Consider the following 21,173-nt stretch of genomic DNA (forward strand, 5'->3'; position numbering starts at 1 on the left):
AGTCAGATTGTAAGGCTGATTGAATCTGGGCTACATTACTTTTGGATGTATATAACACTGTATCGTCTGCATAAAGTTGAACGCGGCAATCAGAACACAGAAGGTATATTATTTATAAATATTGAGAAAAGAAGTGGACCAAGGGTTGAACCTTGTGGCACACCACGTTCTTGGACCATTGTATCCGATTGGAACCCTTGGAAGACAACACATTGGTTCAATACATACCTTCACAATAGAAAACAGAGTAATGCATTGCGTGATAGGCCAACAGAGTGAAGTTTATCTAGAAGTAGGTGGTGGTCAACTAAGTCAAAAGCTTTGCTCAAATCGATAAAAATTGCACCAGTTAATTTACCATCGTTAGTTGCAGAGAAGATGTCATTTGTGAGCTTTAATAGAGCTGTTGATGTTGAGAATTTTTACTTACAACCAGATTGATGAGGTGATAAAATATTGTACTTGTCAAGAAATTTAGAGAGCTGATTATATATCAATTTCAATTTGGCAATAGAACAAATAATTGCGATTGGTCTATAATTATTCATTTCAAGTGCATCTCCACCTTTATGCAACAGGGTAATACGAGAGCACTTCCATATGTCAGGCATTTCGAATGTGGACAATGACATATTAAACAGATCACATAATGGGTACATTCGAATATGGGATGCAAGTTTGAGGAATTTAGGTTCTAAACCATCTAATCCAGGACCACCACTTACTTTTAGGCTAATGATGGCATCATAGACTTCAAAAGGTAAAATGTTCCTGAAAGAGAAGCTATGATCAAGAGGCCTATTACTGATGATTGCAGTCCCTTCTAATGGAAATGTTAAGAATAACAATGAAGCTAAGCTGTTAACTCATTCAGGGCAGAGGATATTCCTCATCCTGTTCTAGCTAGGCCTAGCTAGTTACAGCGGCACGGTGGTGTAGTGGTTAAACACTGTCGCCTCACAGCAAGAAGGTCCAGGGTTCGATTCCCGCTTGGGGACCAGGTTTCCATGATGCCAGTTACCCAGGTGGGGTATCTCCCAGGCCTTTCTGTGTGGAGTTTGCATGTTCTCCCCGTGCTTGCAAGGGTTTCCCCCCCGATAAGATAAACCCAATGGAAAAACATGCACAACAACAAGATCGCTAACGCTGTGGCGTCCTTGACGAAGACGGACAGGAGCACTTGGATTGGTCCCCTGGCGCGGCTCACGTTGCGCCTGTCTGCTCCCGGCTGCCCTTGAGGGGGAAGGACGACGGGATGGGTTAATCGCAGAGACGAATCGCATACATGCATCGCATGCATGCCGATTAATGACCTCTGAGCAGGTCCTAAATTATTATTATATTAGGTATTCCAAAAAGAATATTCCAATTGTTTGATCGCCATCAGGTCCATCTGATGTCCATCTGGTCCAAGACATAATCCAGCACAACACATGCATCGAGTGTACCGAAAATGATTCAATGTGATGGAGTGAAGCCCTAGGCTTCCTGTACTAAAAAACTGCGCCCGGAGCGGTTTAAACGTAACACCCGGTCTGGAACAGGGTTTACTGCACTCTCGATACTGCCTACTAGCAGGATCTGGCCAGTACTGCACCCTAGGGGTCCCAGTATGCCTTTTTTTTTTTTTTTTTAAACTTAAATTTTTTATTAACAGTTTTTAGACAGACAGCACTTACAAAAAATAAATAATAAAAATAAAGAAACTAGCATCACAATAAAAACAAAAAGAAAAAACAGTGCACATAAATGTTTACATGGGTATCACATGGTTAGTTGTCTGGTTCCCCTACTGTTGTTTTCTAGGTATTTGATACAAAGGCTGATTGTGTATCTCCCTTAAACAGGCATAAACAGGTCATTCCTACTCAAAGATGATAAATGCTGACTAAGGCTTGTATGTGTGATCTGGGTCCAGAGACCCTCCTTGAGCTTCTTTCTTCCCTTATCCTTCGTCCTTTCTTTTTTTTTCTCTTGTTTATTAACTTTCACTTTGCCTTTTGGTTCACCCATACACAAACCACATCATCCCTGAACATTTAATATCACACCGTTAAACAGACATAAATAATAAGGTATAAAAGCATTCAGCAATTGTAATATCCCAAAAACAAAATAGAAAATACTAACTAAAGCACAGGTGTGTGACATGGGTTCATAGACCCTCCTTGAACATCTTTCCTCCTTTACCCTTCGCCCTCTTGTGTTGCATTTGGTTCTTCCTCTGTGATGTCGTTCTCGTTCCTTTTATAATCCTCCCACTTTCCCCATCTTTCCCCAAATTTCTCTTCCTGTAACCTCAGCATGTGTGTTATCCTTTCCATATCCTGTATTTCTTCCACTATTCCTACCCATTTTGCTATTGTCGGTGGGTCTTCCTTGTACCACAGTCTCGTTATTGCTTTTCTGGCCGCTATCAACATTATCTTTATTAAATATTTGTCCCCCCCTTGTATTCCCTCGTGTGTCAGGTCTCCTAAGTAAAGCACCAGTCCTGTTTGTGGTAGCCCGTATCCTAATATTCTGATCATTGCTTCCCCTATCTCCTCCCAATACCCCTTCAGCTTCTGACATCCCCAGAATATGTGCGTGTGATTTGCCCCCTCCTTCCCACATATCCTCCAGCATGCTTTTTGTGTTGGTGCATATTTTCCCTTCAGCTCTGGGGTTATAAAGAATCTGATTATGTTTTTCCATCCAAATTCTTTCCATATTCTCGATCCTGTTGTTGAATGTTGTACCTCGCATATGTTCCCCCATTCCTTCCCTGTTATTCCTATCTCTAGTTCTCTCTCCCATTTCTCCCTTATATAATCGGTCGTGTGTCCCTTGCTGGTCATTATAGCCCGGTATATTGCTGATATTACTCTTCCTTGCCCCCCTTCGTATGCCCATACTATCATCTTTATTATTCCATTCTGTTCCTCGTCTTTGGCCTCCCTTATTTCTTTGTTGTAGTAGTCTCTAACCTGTAGATATCTGAAGTGGTCCCTGTTTTCTAGTCCAAATTTCTCCTTTAATTTTTGTAGTGTCTGCATTTCTCCCTTCTCTATCATTTTGCATATCGCTGTTGCCCCCCCCCCCTCTCCCACCTTCTGAATCCATGGTCTAACCTCCCTGGTTTGAATCTCTTGTCATGTGCTACCCATCTCAGGACCCCTGACTGCTTCTCCAATTTGTGTGTTTTTACTACTCTGTTCCATATGGTCAAGGTGCATTTGGTGATTGGATCTAATAGTCCCTCTTTTTCTTTAAATAGTTCCCTATCTCCCACCAGAGCTTGTACCTTGTATCCCTCCCCTTCTTTTTCAATGTCTTTCCATCTTGCCTCATATCTGTCGTTACACCAGCACGTCACTGCTCTCAGTTGTGCTGCATAGTAATAATCTTGTAGGCTGGGTACTGCCATCCCTCCCTCTTCCTTTGGTAGTTGTAGTGTTTTATATCTGACCCGTGGTCTTCTCCCCGCCCATATGAACCTCGATATCAGTCTGTCCCACTCCCTGAATTGATTCTGTGGTATTTGTATCGGTAGTGACTGGAATAGGTACAGTAACCTTGATAGTATGTTCATTTTAATGACCTCTATTCTTGAATTGAAGTCCAAGGGCATTACTGTCCATCTCTCTAAGTCTCTCTTGATGTTCTGATTTATCTGTGTATAATTCACCTCAAACAGTTTCTCCACCCCTCTCGTGATGTTCACCCCTAAGTATTTAATCTTGTCCATGTCCCATCTTATCCCGTACTGTTCTCTAATTTCCGTCGTTGGAGAATAGTTCCATGCTAAGGTCTGTGTCTTTGTCACGTTTAGTTTGTATCCTGAGTAGTGGCCATATTCCTTCAGTAGATCCATCAGTGCCGGGAAGCTCTTTTCTGGTTGCCTCATGTATACTATCACGTCGTCTGCAAATAGGCCTAGTTTATATTCCGTTCCCTTTATCCCTACTCCCTTGATGTCCTCGGTCTGTCTGATCAGTTGTGCCAGTGGTTCTATGAAAACGGCGAAGAGCGTCGGTGAGAGACAACATCCCTGTCTGGTAGCCCTCTCTAATCTGATTCTATCCGTCAAGCTGCCATTCACCTTAACCCTCGCTGTCGGTTCTTGATATAGCGCCTTGATCATCTTCATCGCCCTCCTGTTCAGTCCGAACCTCATCAATGTTTTATATAAAAATGTCCAGCTCACACTGTCGAACGCTTTTTCTGCATCTAGGCTAATCAGTACCGCGCTACCCCCTTGTTTTTGTATCTCCTCTACTATGTGTAATGTCTTTCTCACGTTGTCCTGTGTCTGTCTCCCTTTAATAAATCCAGTTTGATCTTCATCTATAATGTCTGGCATAAACGTCTCAAATCTTTTTGATATTATCGATGTATACATCTTGTAATCTACGTTAAGTATGGACACAGGTCTGAAACTACTACATAATTCCCTATCCTTCCCTTCCTTCGGTATCGTGGTGATTATGGCTTCCTTCCACGAGGGGGGCATTTTCCCCTCTTCCATCGTGTGTCTGAACGCCGCCCCTAACATGGGTGCTAATTCAGTTCTAAATGTCTTGTAGAATTCCGATGGGAATCCGTCGCTCCCCGGAGACTTGTTGTTTTTAGCTCTACTAATTGCCTCTTCCAGTTCTTGTTCCGTAATTATTTAATTCTTCATTCTGTTCTTTCCCTATCGATGGTAACTCTAGCTTCTCCAGATATGTTTCTATTTCCTCTTCTCCCGCTGCTTATGGCTGTGTGTATAATTTCTCATAGTATTCTCTAAATGTCCTCTCTATTTCAGCTGGGTCCCTCAATATTTCATTAGTCTTTGTATCCCTTATTGTGTGTATCGTGTTCAACTTCTGTTGCGTTCTAATTCTCCTAGCCAACAGTCTGGTCGCTTTTGGTCCCCCTTCATAGTACGTTTGTTTCATGAACCTCGCTTTCTTTTCTATTTCCGTCAATAATTCCCTATTTATCCTGGCCTTTACTTCTTTGATTTCTCCGAGCGTTTCCTGTTCTTTTGATATCTGGTGTCTCCCCTCTAGCTTCTTCAGCTTCCCTATCAGATTGTGATATGTCTCCGTTCTGGCCTTCTTCAGCATTGCTGTTTTTTCCATCAATTTCCCCCTTATCACTACCTTCAGTGTGTCCCATAGAATGTTCGGGTCTACCGCCCGTTGTCATTTTCTTCCTTATATCTGGCTATCTCCTCCTTGATCTGACTCACCACCCCCTTGTTATTTAATATTCCTACATTTAGTCTCCAAATCGTGTTCCTCCGTCTCCCTTCTAGATCTACTGTCAGATATATGGCACTGTGATCCGATATGTCCGCCACTCCTATACTGCTCTCCCGTGCCCTGTAACTGTCCCCCGTCGTCATCAAAAAGTAGTCTATTCTCGCATATGTCACGTCACGTGTGGGTGTGAGTAATGTGTGTATTCCCTGTCCATGGCGTGCATCCCCCTCCAAACGTCTGTAATTCCCATTTCCGTCATCTGAATATTCATATATCTACTGATGGGTGCCCGTCCTTTTCTAGTACTCGTGGTGTCTAGGTCGTGATTCAGTACTACGTTAAAATCTCCCGTACATATCAATATCCCTTCTAGTTCCATCACTATCATATCAAAAATGGTCTCATATAAATCCCTCTCACTCTCTGGGGGTGCATAAACATTTACTAACGTAACCATTTGGCCCTCCATTTTCCCCTTCACCAGAACAAACCTTCCCTCCTTGTCTCTTACTTCCTTGATCAATTCAAATTTGACTGTGTTTTTGATTAACGTGATTACTCCTCTCCTCGGGTTTTGTTCAAAGGAACTATAGTATGCATTTTCATATGCAAATCTCTTCAATTTCTCATGACCCTGTGCTACCAAATGTGTCTCCTGCAGAAAAATCACTTCCATCTCACTTTTTTTTACATTTCAACATCACTTTGCCCCTTTTTATCGCATTATTCATTCCATTAACGTTTAACGACATCATTTTTATACCTTTAACCCTTGTCATCTTTCTTCTTCTTTCGTCTGTCAGTCCCCCCCATGTCACACTCATTCCCCCCTCCGGTTGGAGCCTCCGCTCTCTTCACCGAATACATATAATGATTAACATAAATAAAAAACATAAACTTTACATAAAGTGCTCCCAAGGCGTTCGGGGGGTCCCTGTGTCCCCCCCTGTCCCCTGCTGGTGGGTGAGGGGTAATTGCCCTCCTAGCGAGGGGCCCCCTCCTGACGGCTTGGGGGTTTGAAACCCTTGCCCCCAATCGCTCGTCATATTTGTCCAGCTTTCTTACTGTTTTTTTTTTGCTTTCGAGCTCCTGGTCAAAAGCGCTCTGTCCTTCCTTTTGATCAAAGACCCTCTTTTCTTGGTCCCTCTCAATGTGACTCATATGTTTCATTGTCCCTCCTTCCTCCCATATCTGTGTGCGGTGTCTCCCGTGTACCCCTTTTTACTTTCTTTTCCTCTCCTCTATTTTCTATGTGATGTCCATTTATCCCCTTAATCCCTCCCAACTGTGTTACTCACAGCGTGTGTCTATGTATCTGTTTCAGTATGTTCTGTGTCTCGCCTATCAAACCTAGTTATATTTCCATTTATTTCCTCCATCAGCTTGTGTATTATGTGTCCATGTATACGTTACGTTCATTTCTATATCCTGCCTCTACCTGGGAATGTGTGCTTATGCATATGTTATTTCAGTTTCTATACTTTGTCTCTATTTGAATAGTTTTTTCAATCTCTTGTGCGTGTACTCATCCGTTCGCCTCCTCCCGCCTCCTCTCCGTCTCTGGCCTCCTCATCCGTTTCCGTCCTCGCTCCGTCACGTTTCACCTCGGCCTTCTCCTCTCTCCTCTCTCCGGTTTCGGTCTCCCGCTCTGATCCACCTGCGGGCTCCCTCCAATCTCTGCTGCAAGCTCTGCGTCTGGTCCTCCCGCCTCCTTCCTTCTCCGTCCTCCGTCATCCGCATCCCTCGCGGTCTCATCTCTCGCTCCGCTTCTCGTGCCGTCGCGTACGTCGCCGCCCCTTCCTCCCAGTGAATCCTTAGCGAGGTCATGGGTGACTGGAATCTCATTCCGTTTTCTTTCAGAGTTTTCTTCAGTCCCGCGTAGGACCTGCGTGTTATCGCTACCGCTGTTGAGTAATCGTGATCAAATGATAGTCTTTTCCCTTCGATTTCAATCTTCTTGGTCCACGCGGTTCTGAGTACCAATTCCTTAACCTCGAATCTCAGAAAGTTAATAGTCACCGCCCTCGGAGGTCTGTCCGGTTGTGGTCTCGGAGCCAACGCCCTGTGGGCCCTCTGTATCTCCATTTTTTCCAGTCCTGTTTCCTTCAGTTGTTCTTTGATAAGCTTTTCCACAAATAGGGTCACCGATTCCCCTTCGACTCCTTCTTTCAGTCCCCATATTCTGATGTTATTTCTCCGTGACCTCCCCTCCATGTCTGACATCTTTGTCTCCATCTGTTCTTGTTTCTGAATCACACATGTTAATACCTCGTGTATCTCCGTGTTCCATTCCTCCGCGTGTGCCGTCCTAGTCTGTAACTCGGTCACGTTTCTGTCCTGTTCCGCCATCTTCTCCTCCACCCTTTTGAGTTCTGTATTCATTTCACCTCTGAAGTCCTCCTGTTCCTTCCTCAATTCCTCCCGTAGCTTCCCAATATCATTCCTTATCGTGTCCGTGTTCAGTTTTATCGCCGCTGTTATGTTCTCCAGTATCCCGGCCTGCATGACCACGGCCCAGGCCCATCCTGGCATTCCCGTGTCTGCCTCAGCGGTACCTCCCCCTTCTTCCGCCTGGCTTTTCTCGGCTCCGCTTCGGGGACTCTGTTTCTTCAGATTCTCTCCTTCTCGTATGTTCTCCATTTCTATTTCCTTCACAATCGTTGTCTCTTCCTTACTTCTCGTGTGCATTTTCATTTTTAATTACTTTTCGCGTCTTTTTTTATCCGTTTTTTCGCTCATTTGACCAGGAGCTCTATCGCACGTGTGTTACCCGTCTGCTCTCATACCGGAAGTCCCCCAGTATGCCTTTTAACGGCAACATACAGGTCCATGACATTGAATAGAATATTAAAATCGGAGTCGGTCACCTTGTTTGCAGGGCTATAACTATATTCTATATTATAGCTATGGATGCAATCAGGGAACAAAATAACCACACGCCAAGCGCCAATGGCCTGTAGATTTAATGTTTGGCGACTAGAAATTAAGGTCTGCCCGCCTGACAAAATCCACTGCATCTACCTCGGCCGAGAGCATGCAGCTGCAGAGCCACAGAGCAGCAGTGTTTTCAGCTCCGGTCTGGGGATAATCTAGCGTTTATTTGAAAACGATTCATAATAGGCCGAAAAATTACATTTTTTTGTGTATGCCAGAATATTCCAGTAAATGCCGTTTATCACGGAATCTTTATATTTTCCTGAAAAATGAGGGCTTTTCAAAATGCTATAAAACGGAAATGAACCGATTAAAAAAAATAAATAAAAAATCCGCCTCGACAATGTTGACTGCAAACAAGTCATTGATAAACGACGGGCAGATTAGACACATAGCCATAATTTAAGACGGAAATGATGCGTTCACAACGCTATCATTGAAGTGGGTGCTGGCATTCAACGGCGGAAGGTGCACCGCATCGCCGGTAATCAAAGTGTTAAAGGCTGTGTACAGTATGTGCCCCATAAAGCTAAGAACAGCATACCCCCCCCCCCCTTTTTAACTGTTGCTAGCAATCAGTTAGCATGCAGTTGATTGTGTTTGTCACCAAAAAGCCTCAGATGACCTGAGAGAGATTCACAATTATCTATTGTTTTTGGTTCTGGCCCTGACCTACAGTATAGACGCTGACCCCTGACCTACAGTATAGACGCTGACCTCTGACCTACAGTATAGATGGTGGTGATGCAGGACAACACGGGAACTCCCTCTGCTGATGCAGGACAACACGGGAACTCCCTCTGCTGTTCAACCAAACAAATAAAAATCTACCAAAAACATAATACATTTTTTTTATATAAAATGAAACGTTTATCAAGATGATGTCACATCCTCTACACCTCTCTCTCTCTCTCTCTCTCTCTCTCTCTCTCTCTCTCTCTCTCTCTCTCTCTTTCTCTCTCTCTCTCTCTCTCTCTCTCTCTCTCTCGTGCTAGTTCTAGTATACAAGTAAATTCATATTTAAATGTATGTTTGTGTTTAAATAATGAGCTGTCTCTCTCTCCTTGTCTGTCTATATGTCTCTCTCTCAGGTACATTGGTAAATCAGACTCTATCACCATCAGCGTGTGGAACCACAAGAAGATCCACAAGAAGCAGGGTGCTGGCTTCCTGGGCTGTGTCCGACTGCTCTCCAACGCCATCTCCAGACTCAAAGATACTGGCTGTAAGTAGAGAGAGGGAGAGTGAATGAATGAATGAAAACTTTATTTAACAGATTGCAGAATGGGTACAATACAGTACGGCTCAATACATACAATTGTTAAGGGGATGCAGACCTGAGAAAGACGTTTGTCTTGTTTCCATCAGGGTCCCCCATTTTCAATTCATATAGACATATATGACATACATGACATACAGATAGTCAGTACTGCTACATCTATACATTTATGACATACCAGATTTGCAAATACAGTACTGTTTGTGATACAGAAGGAGTCAAGAAAAGGGAGTATATACATTTGACGTAGAAACTGTACATTGGAGGTTGGGTGGGGGGGGTTGGGTACATTGGGATATTGACAACCATACTGGGTAATTTACATTGGAGGTGGTTGGGGGGGGGGGGGGGGGGCGGGGGGCACACTGTATAAACAAGTAACACTGTACATTGAGGGGGGGGGGGGAGGAGACACTGTACAAACAAACACAATTGTACATTGAACTATTGACAAAACCATACTAGGTAAATGACTGTACATTGGAGGGGGTTGGAATGATTGGGTTAGGATATTTACAGGGGCCAGTGTTGAATTGCAGTCTCCCGTAGGTGTCCCTTGAGAGAGGTTTTGAAAGTGGGTAGTGATCCACATTCCTTTACAGCTTTGGGTAGGGCGTTCCACATTGATGTGGCATAATTGCGAAACATGTTTAGTCCCTTATTTGAGCCGAATCTGGGTTTGACATGATTTGTGGAGCTCCCTCTGGTGTTGTGATCGTGGTATTCACTGACCTTTGGGAAGTATTTTGACATGTACATGGGTACCTTGGTCGTGTAGTGTATCTTGTAGACCAGGCCCATTGCAAGTTGTTGTACTCTGTCGTCTACTCTAAGCCATCCTAGGTTGTCGAAGTGGGCAGGGGTGAGGTGGGTTCTAGGAGTAAGGTCAAGCAGTAGTCTGACCAGTTTGTTTTGAGATGTTTGTAATTTTGTTTTTAGCGCCTTTGAGGTGCTTTGGTACCATGAGGTGCAAGCATAGTCGTAGTACCCCTGAATGAGTGCTCCTGCCAGAGTCTTCAGGGTGTTCTTGTTTACCAGAGAGGAGATCCGGTACAAGAATCGAGTTCGTTGGTTGACTTTTTTTATTACATTGGATGCCATTTTGTCACAGGAGAGATTAGCCTCTAGGATGGACCCCAGGTAGGTAATTTCATCTTTCCTTGTGACAATATTGTCACCCACTGTAACTGAGAAGCCGTCGGTCTTGCTGAGTTTGTTATTTGAACCGAAGAGAATGGACTCTGTTTTGCCCATGTGTAATGATAGTTTGTTATCAGCGAGCCATATGCAGATTCTGCCTAGTTCCGAGCTGAGGGTTTTTTCAACCTGTAACTTGTTCTTGTCAGAGACCAGCAGGGCTGAGTCGTCCGCAAACAGGAACAAGTTGCAGTCACAAGCTGACGACATGTCATTTGCATAAATTAGGAACAGTAGCGGTCCTAGTATGCTTCCTTGTGGAACACCACAGCTCACTGTGAGGGGGGGGGATAGGGTACCGTTTACCTCCACCATCTGTTCCCTCCCCTCAAGGTAGGATTGCATCCAGCTCACTGATAGACTATCAAAACCAATTGCTTTTAGCTTGTCAATCAGAATGGAGTGATTGACCGTGTCAAAGGCCTTTTGTAGGTCCAGCATGACCATGCCGCAGTATTTGCCTGCGTCCACCTCTTGTTTGATGTGGTCATTCAAATAGAGAAGGCATGTGTCAGTGGAGTGGGATGTTCTGAAGCCAGATTGGAATTCGTAGATTAGATTTTTTTCCGCTAGGTACTTTTCGACCTGTTCGTAGACTATTTTTTCCATGACTTTCGAGATGGAGGTGAGAATAGAAACAGGGCGGTAGTTGCCTGGGTCTAATTTGCTGCCCTTTTTGTGCAGAGGGGTCACCCTCGCAATTTTGAAGTCCTTGGGGACGTGTCCCTGTTTTATGGAGAGGTTTATTATGTGTGTGATGATTGGTGTGATGGCGGCTGCTGAGTCTCTGAGGAATTTGGAGGGGATGTTGTCATGGCCAGTGGCCTTGTTAGGTTGGAGGGCGCTCAGTTTATTGCGTACCTCATCTGTTGTTACCATTTCCAGCTTGAAGTCGTCCTTGCGGACCCCTAGGTTTTTGTAGAAAGCTACTATGTGTTCTACCCCATAAAGCCCTGAGTGGGAGGGTAGTTTGTTTACCAGTGTTGTGGCTATGTTTGTGAAGAAAATGTTTAAGTAATTGGCTACATCCAGCTTGTCTGTGATGAGCGTGTTGTCAGTTTTTATGTTTATGTTTGAGAATCTGGTTTTAAGTTTTTTACTGCATCCTAGTTGATTATTGAGTAATTTCCAAAGTTCACGTGGTTTGTTTTTGTTTTCCTCAGTTTTGTCATTGATGAAATTCTTTTTTGCAGTTTTGATCATGGAGTTGGAGGGAGGGAGGGAGGGATGGAGAGAGAGGGAGGGAGGGAGGGAGGGAGGGAGGGAGGGAGAGAGGGAGATTAAAGTGTACTTAATTTTAGCTGGGAGATGTGTAGAGAACCCTGTTTCATAAGATGACCTCACTTTTTCAGCTGTAATTTGCGGGGAACCAAACGTCCAGTATTTATTATGGTATGGATTCAGCTGTTCTAGTGTAATATAATACCTGGTCAGAACCAAACGTCCAGTATTTATTATGGTATGGATTCAGCTGTTCTAGTGTAATATAATACCTGGTCAGAACCAAACGTCCAGTATTTATTATGGTATGGATTCAGCTGTTCTAGTGTAATATAATACCTGGTCAGAACCAAACGTCCAGTATTTATTATGGTATGGATTCAGCTGTTCTAGTGTAATATAATACCTGGTCAGAACCAAACGTCCAGTATTTATTATGGTATGGATTCAGCTGTTCTAGTGTAATATAATACCTGGTCAGAACCAAACATCCAGTATTTATTATGGTATGGATTCAGCTGTTCTAGTGTAATATAATACCTGGTCAGAACCAAACGTCCAGTATTTATTATGGTATGGATTCAGCTGTTCTAGTGTAATATAATACCTGGTCAGAACCAAACGTCCAGTATTTATTATGGTATGGATTCAGCTGTTCTAGTGTAATATAATACCTGGTCAGAACCAAACGTCCAGTATTTATTATGGTATGGATTCAGCTGTTCTAGTGTAATATAATACCTGGTCAGAACCAAACGTCCAGTATTTATTATGGTATGGATTCAGCTGTTCTAGTGTAATATAATACCTGGTCAGAACCAAACATCCAGTATTTAATATGGTATGGATTCAGCTGTTCTAGTGTAATATAATACCTGGTCAGAACCAAACATCCAGTATTTAATATGGTATGTGTAACTGAGGGGTACAATTCCCTGACTGTATTACTAGATATGATACTTACTACCACTACCTTTGTACTTAATATTCGGCCACCCAGTACACGGCATAAATATATTATCATAAACACTCTCACGTAGATGAAACGGATCCAACACAAATGTACGAAGTCGAAGTATGCGTTTATTACTACACAGCAATGGTGTGTAGAGCAAGCACGTAATCACTTAATTACATTTATGAATTGAAATAGTATGCACTTTTATGGCAAAGAGTATTCGTCGGTATATCAATAGAGAATGTCCAATCTCTGATGGCGCAGGTGGTAAATATACGACCTGGAATAGTTAAGGAATAACAGCAATGATACTTTAATGATTATATACTAGATACACTAAGGGGGGGTTAATCCGGTCGCTTGTAAGCCGACAGGAGTAGGAGGGGGGGGGGGGGGGGTAGAATCCGGCTGCCTCGTCCGGCCAATGGTATCCCAGGTGAACCCACTGTAGTGCCGTTCAATGCGCCGGCGATCCTTGGACCACAGATGAAAGCAGGTGGACTCTTTGTGGGCCGGCTCTCTCCGGTCCACGGGGGAGAGACGTGAAGCGACCTCGTCTTGCAGAGCGTCTCCTCACCTTGCGTCCTCTCCAGGGGGGGGGGGTTCCAACACACGGCAGTGTCGGGGGTCTTTATCCATGGAATAATCAAAGTATACAAAGCATAATCCGTGCCTGGGAAGGCGGGCTGTCGTCGGTAGAATAATCCGGTATACAGGTCCACTTGCTCGTCGGCTCTGGGGCTCCTCGGGTGCAGCTTCACATGGGGTCAACCACCCTGGGTAAGCAGCCAGTTCTCTGCCCGAAACGATGGGGTACTGACTACGGTAGTATTCTCACCGCACGAAGCACTATATATTAACAGACTATTATTAGCTTAATAGACTACGTCCAACTCGACGATATAGTGCCAAATATGACTATTCAAATATTAATATACACGATGTCTCAATACCGATGGTAGGCGAACTTGGCCTTACTCCCACACGTGGCGTCGCGGGGAGGCTTTACGTCTGTGACTCTATTGGAGGGTAAGAAACTGGACTGAAAAGCAAGTCCTACTTTAGTAGCGCAGTATATATACGCACTATGAACAAATAGTCCCATTAGTGGTGCGGTAGCCAGATTCCTACGCGGAACTAGGACTTGTTCGTACATGTGGAGCGGTACGTTTGAACTGGGTCTGAGGGGTATGGCAGCCTGGCACCAAGGTCTCGACCAATAGTAGAATGGAGACTATTATGGGATGTTCAGTAGGCTAGAATGGATATTCAATGCATATTGTACAAGGAATATACAAGGGATATCAGGGAATATTAGAGAATATACAAATACAATTAAATATATATATATAAATAAATATATATATTCGGTTTAATCTGGCCCTTCACAACAGTATGGATTCAGCTGTTCTAGTGTAATATAATACCTGGTCAGAACCAAACATCATATTGTTAGATTTGGATCAATCAGCCAGTAACACCTCTCGATTGTTGTCGTTGTGTAGTTTCTGCGTTGTGTTTATTTCTCTCTGTCTTCTCATACTGGCTGTACAATCTTTGTCATTCCCCTTTAATGCAATCCGTAAACCTATGAATTCGACACTGGACAGCGTTAGGGCTGGGCGATATGACCAAAAACGTTATCGCGATAAAATTATAAAATTATTTTCATATAATTCGATATCGATAATTATCGTCGATATAATGTCTGTCAAGTTTAATTAACTTCTAATATGCTGCTGCGAATGTCTCAAGTCGAGTTGATGTCGTCATCAGTCCTCGCACGTTAGCAGTTAGCCGACAAGCGGAGTATCTCATGACAATAAATATGACACTAAAATACTCTCTTCCGCCACAATATATTGAAACGACGTCCACTCCCACACTACTATAAACGTGGCCTCAGAATTCAAAACACACACATACTCGGCACGTAAATATATAAAACAGTGCCGTGCAAGCTAGTTAACCTAGCCAGCCTGTTGCTTCTACGCGGTGTATTCCATGACAATGTGCTAAATATCACACTAAAATACTCTCTTCCGCCACAATATATTGAAACGACTTCCACTGTATACCCCCACTACTATAAACGTGGCCTCAGAATTCACCACACACACATACTCGGCACGTAAATATATAAAACAACGCCGTGCAAGCTAATTAGCCTAGCAAGCCTTGTTGTTGAGTGAGTCCTACCGCTCTGGGTCTCCTTCCGGGTCGCCCGCCTCCGTCGCTCTCGGCCATCTCCTTCACTGATTGGTTGTTAGCTGTTGTGCGTAGCACGTCATCACGTAAGGTTGGTTGTTGTTAGTGAGTGAGCTGAGCCGAGGCTGAACGGAGCCAAGCTTGGAAAATCGATATATCGAAACTTTGCGACCACGTTTCATGTTTATTTCGAGGAAATAATTTATCGCGATAGTTATCGTTATTGTTTTATCGCCCAGCCCTAGACAGCGTAGTACCTTTCTTGGAATCGTTGTTTATTACATAAACAAAAGCCTCATTTCGTATTGTCCTTGAAAACTGAAAAGTCTTTGATGGAACACTAAATTCATTATTCTATCGTCTCTTCGGCTGTTTAGCCCAATGGTGGCTGAGGCCTCGTCGTTAGCCAAAACCCTTCTCCCGTTAGCCGGAGCTAATGATGATGTGTCATCTCCCCTCCCCCACCGGCGAGGGTGAGAGAGGGGTGAAAGTCTCTGATCCACGTCCGCTCGCGTCAGCTTCGTGTCTAGATCTAACTTACACCCGGAAGGAAACTCACATTTATAATATTCTTCATCATCATTATCATCTCTGCATATCAATGACAGGCCCCGCCCCTCTTCTTGTTGCCATGTGACGCGCTGTCATGGCAACTGCTGTTCACCCTTCACCCACATTAAACGTCTGTTTCTAGTGGTGTCTCTCTCTCTGACCATTCTGTGAATGCAATCCTTATCAAGATGAAGGTATGACCTTCAAGCCTCTTACACCCTGCTCACCGTGGAGACACACTGCCTGCTGACGTCTCTCTCTCTTCTCGTCTGTGTTGCTCTCAGATGGCTATAAGCAGTGCTGTCATTATATACATTTTGTTTACATTATATACACAAAACCTCGACATCCTTCAATATGGTATGGATTCAGCTGTTCTAGTGTGATATAATACCTGGTCAGAACCAGTGTAATATAATACCTGGTCAGAACCATTGAGCCATTCAGGCCAACCACAGTTTGTCCAGACAGTCCAGCAGGAGGCTATGGACCTCTTGTGGAGGCGCCATATCCGGTTACTTCTACCACGTGTAGGCTTCTTCCGGTCCCATCACAATACATAGACTTTAGCAACTTTTCTCCCGTCAATTAAACAACTTTATCGTCACTTTTTTCTTACTTTTAAAAATGATTTAATAAGCAAACGTTTGTAAAGTGCGTTTGTCAGCGGGGTCTTTTAATGTTTTTGTGCTGTATTTCATGTACACAAGTTTGCGGTTAGTTAGCCACATTAGCATTTTTTGGATATATATTTTTGGATATTGCAACTACTACAGAAAACCCTGAGTTCAGACCTATGTTACTCTATTTTATTAGCACTAAAAGTGCATTTACTTTGTATCAGAAACTTCAGAAGTGTATCTTTCAGAGCGGTCAGGTGGCGTAGCGGAGATTGCGTTCGTCACCAACGCCGAAGACGCTGGATTTGCCTGTTCGAATCCAGCTCCCGGCGTTGTCACCAGCTTGGCTGGCCGTTCACACTAATACAATTGGCAGTATTAGAGGGTGGGAAAGCTGGCGGGGTGGGTCCGGGTCGTTGTAACCAGCGACTCCTACAGTTCGGTCGGGGCGCCTGCTCAGCGAGGATAGGATCTAAGGGGGGTAGTGTGATCCTTCCACACGCTACGCCCTCTCAGTGAGAGTCCGCGCTGCCAGGTGAAAAGAAGCGGTTGATTGGCTGGACGTGTGTCGGAGGAAGCACGTGATAGCCTCCACTCTCCCAGACCGACTGTGGGGGGTAAGTGCGCAGCGACCAGGAAGGGGATTGGGAATTGGCATAACGACTAACATTGGGATGGGGGGGAAATGGAGAAAAAGGAGGGGGGAAAAGACCAATAAAAAAAAAAATAAAAAAAAACGTGTATCTTTCAAAAGAGACTAGGCTCATGCATGTGCTATAAGTATAAGTAGTATTTTGGTTTGCTTTCCCCAAGTTCAAGTGAAATAATTGCCACTTTTCTGCCCGCTTGTTAAGAGGTTAAATCACCCCTGTGTTTGTATTATGTCACCTATCGAGGGTTCTGGCTGGGTTCCATAACATTGTGTTAAAAGTATTGGCGAGCTCCAAGCGGGTCATCAGACAGCAGCACACATGCAGCGATGTGGTTGCTGCTGGCAGCCTGCATGCAGACTAAGTGCCTCTAAAAGCAGGAAGGGGAAACCCACTGAACTACAGAGGACCTGCCCTCAGGCCAAGCAGAGGCTTCTTCTAGGCCCCAGACAAGCCACTTGGTGTACAGCCTCTGTGTCGGAGGGAGACCTGCTGTCAGGACAGCAGTCTGTAGTGACTACCTTACATAAAGGACTTCTGAAGAGCTTCCATAAGCTGCTGTTTGGTCCTAATGTGTTGTGTGTGCTCTTGGATTCTTCAACCTTCCATTCGTATGTGAAATCCACCTTGTTACACCCTACACCATCGCATTACAAAAGACTAGGCCACCGTCACAAAAAGCTGGCCTACTGCCGGCCAGCATGGCAGTCAAAGAGTTAAGGCAAATTTTCATTTTTTATATTATATATATATACAATCTATAATTGGAGCTCTGTAGTATGACAACATTTTAAAATGTCATACTCTAATTGTGACCTCAACATTTTTATTTAAATTTAATCTCAAAATGTGTGTATCATTACACCCCTAAACCTGTGTTCTATCATTACACCCCTAAACCTATTACACCCCTAAACCTGTGTTCTATCATTACACCCCTAAACCTGTGTTCTATCATTACACCCCTAAATATCATTACACCACTAAACCTGTGTTCTACTAGTTATATACTGTAGTGTTATAGACTGGAGTGTTATAGACTGTAGTTATAGACTGGTGTTATAGACTGTAGTTATATACTGTAGTTATAGACTGGAGTTATAGACTGTAGTTATAGACTGTAGTGTTATAGACTGGAGTGTTATAGACTGTAGTTATAGACTGGTGTTATAGACTGTAGTTATAGACTGTAGTTATAGACTGTAGTGTTATAGACTGTAGTTATAGACTGTAGTTATAGACTGGTGTTATAGACTGTAGTTATAGACTGGTGTTATAGACTGTAGTTATAGACTGTAGTGTTATAGACTGGAGTTATAGACTGTAGTTATAGACTGTAGTTATAGACTGTAGTTATAGACTGGAGTTATAGACTGTAGTTATAGACTGTTGTTATAGACTGGAGTTATAGACTGTAGTTATAGACTGTAGTTATAGACTGTAGTTATAGACTGGAGTTATAGACTGTAGTTATAGACTGGTGTTATAGACTGTAGTGTTATAGACTGGAGTTATAGACTGGAGTTATAGACTGGAGTTATAGACTGTAGTTATAGACTGGAGTTATAGACTGGTGTTATAGACTGGTGTTATAGACTGGTGTTATAGACTGTAGTGTTATAGACTGGAGTTATAGACTGGAGTTATAGACTGGAGTTATAGACTGGAGTTATAGACTGGAGTTATAGACTGTAGTTATAGACTGGAGTTATAGACTGTAGTTATAGACTGGTGTTATAGACTGTAGTTATAGACTGGAGTTATAGACTGTAGTTATAGACTGGTGTTATAGACTGTAGTTATAGACTGGAGTTATAGACTGTAGTTATAGACTGGAGTTATAGACTGTAGTTATAGACTGGTGTTATAGACTAGTTATAGACTGGAGTTATAGACTGGAGTTATAGACTGGAGTTATAGACTGTAGTTATAGACTGGTGTTATAGACTGGAGTTATAGACTGTAGTTATAGACTGGTGTTATATACTGTAGTTATAGACTGTAGTTATAGACTGTAGTTATAGACTGGAGTTATAGACTGTAGTTATAGACTGTAGTTATAGACTGGTGTTATATACTGTAGTGTTATAGACTGTAGTTATAGACTGTAGTTATAGACTGTAGTTATAGACTGTAGTGTTATAGACTGTAGTGTTATAGACTGTAGTTATAGACTGTAGTTATAGACTGTAGTTATAGACTGTAGTTATAGACTGGAGTTATAGACTGGAGTGTTATAGACTGTAGTTATAGACTGGAGTTATAGACTGGAGTGTTATAGACTGTAGTTATAGACTGTAGTTATAGACTGGAGTTATAGACTGTAGTGTTATAGACTGGAGTTATAGACTGGAGTTATAGACTGTAGTGTTATAGACTGTAGTTATAGACTGTAGTTATAGACTGTAGTTATAGACTGTAGTGTTATAGACTGGAGTTATAGACTGGTGTTATAGACTGGAGTTATAGACTGTAGTGTTATAGACTGTAGTTATAGACTGGTGTTATAGACTGTAGTGTTATAGACTGTAGTTATAGACTGTAGTGTTATAGACTGGAGTTATAGACTGTAGTGTTATAGACTGGAGTTATAGACTGTAGTTATAGACTGGAGTTATAGACTGTAGTTATAGACTGGTGTTATAGACTGGTGTTATAGACTGTAGTGTTATAGACTGTAGTGTTATAGACTGTAGTTATAGACTGTAGTGTTATAGACTGGTGTTATAGACTGGAGTTATAGACTGGAGTTATAGACTGGAGTTATAGACTGTAGTGTTATAGACTGGTGTTATAGACTGTAGTTATAGACTGTAGTGTTATAGACTGGAGTTATAGACTGGAGTTATAGACTGGAGTTATAGACTGTAGTTATAGACTGTAGTGTTATAGACTGGTGTTATAGACTGTAGTTATAGACTGGAGTTATAGACTGGAGTTATAGACTGGAGTTATAGACTGTAGTTATAGACTGTAGTTATAGACTGTAGTGTTATAGACTGTAGTTATAGACTGGTGTTATAGACTGTAGTTATAGACTGGAGTTATAGACTGTAGTTATAGACTGTAGTTATAGACTGGTGTTATAGACTGGAGTTATAGACTGTAGTTATAGACTGTAGTTATAGACTGGTGTTATATACTGTAGTTATAGACTGTAGTGTTATAGACTGTAGTGTTATAGACTGTAGTTATAGACTGTAGTTATAGACTGTAGTTATAGACTGTAGTTATAGACTGTAGTGTTATAGACTGTAGTTATAGACTGTAGTTATAGACTGTAGTTATAGACTGTAGTTATAGACTGGAGTTATAGACTGTAGTTATAGACTGGAGTGTTATAGACTGGAGTGTTATAGACTGTAGTTATAGACTGTAGTTATAGACTGTAGTTATAGACTGTAGTGTTATAGACTGGAGTTATAGACTGTAGTTATAGACTGTAGTTATAGACTGTAGTTATAGACTGTAGTGTTATAGACTGGAGTTATAGACTGGAGTGTTATAGACTGGAGTTATAGACTGTAGTTATAGACTGGAGTTATAGACTGTAGTGTTATAGACTGTAGTTATAGACTGTAGTTATAGACTGGAGTGTTATAGACTGGAGTTATAGACTGTAGTTATAGACTGGAGTTATAGACTGTAGTGTTATAGACTGTAGTTATAGACTGTAGTTATAGACTTTAGTGTTATAGACTGGAGTTATAGACTGTAGTGTTATAGACTGGAGTTATAGACTGTAGTTATAGACTGTAGTTATAGACTGTAGTGTTATAGACTGGAGTTATAGACTGGAGTTATAGACTGGAGTTATAGACTGTAGTTATAGACTGGAGTTATAGACTGGTGTTATAGACTGTAGTTATAGACTGTAGTTATAGACTGGAGTTATAGACTGTAGTTATAGACTGGAGTTATAGACTGGTGTTATAGACTGGAGTTATAGACTGGAGTTATAGACTGTAGTTATAGACTGGAGTTATAGACTGGAGTTATAGACTGTAGTTATAGACTGGAGTTATAGACTGGTGTTATAGACTGTAGTTATAGACTGGAGTTATAGACTGGAGTTATAGACTGGTGTTATAGACTGTAGTTATAGACTGTAGTGTTATAGACTGGAGTTATAGACTGGAGTTATAGACTGGAGTTATAGACTGTAGTTATAGACTGTAGTGTTATAGACTGTAGTTATAGACTGGAGTTATAGACTGGAGTTATAGACTGGAGTTATAGACTGGTGTTATAGACTGTAGTTATAGACTGTAGTGTTATAGACTGGTGTTATAGACTGGTGTTATAGACTGGAGTTATAGA

The 21,173-nt window shown here is 42.4% G+C and overlaps 1 protein-coding gene across 1 annotated transcript in view; it reads left to right on the forward strand.

The window, feature by feature from the left end:
* The window catches only part of LOC311231828 (E3 ubiquitin-protein ligase SMURF2-like), a 208,372-nt gene that overhangs the window by 81,783 nt on the left and 105,416 nt on the right, over positions 1-21,173 (forward strand). The window contains exon 4 of the mRNA XM_084318450.1: positions 9,260-9,393. Coding sequence (XP_084174576.1) covers positions 9,260-9,393 — 134 coding nt within the window. The remainder of the gene's footprint in view (positions 1-9,259; positions 9,394-21,173) is intronic.

This window comes from Notolepis coatsorum (genome assembly GCF_963971535.1).
Source record: "Notolepis coatsorum genome assembly, chromosome: 7".
NCBI classification, from domain to species: domain Eukaryota; kingdom Metazoa; phylum Chordata; class Actinopteri; order Aulopiformes; family Paralepididae; genus Notolepis; species Notolepis coatsorum.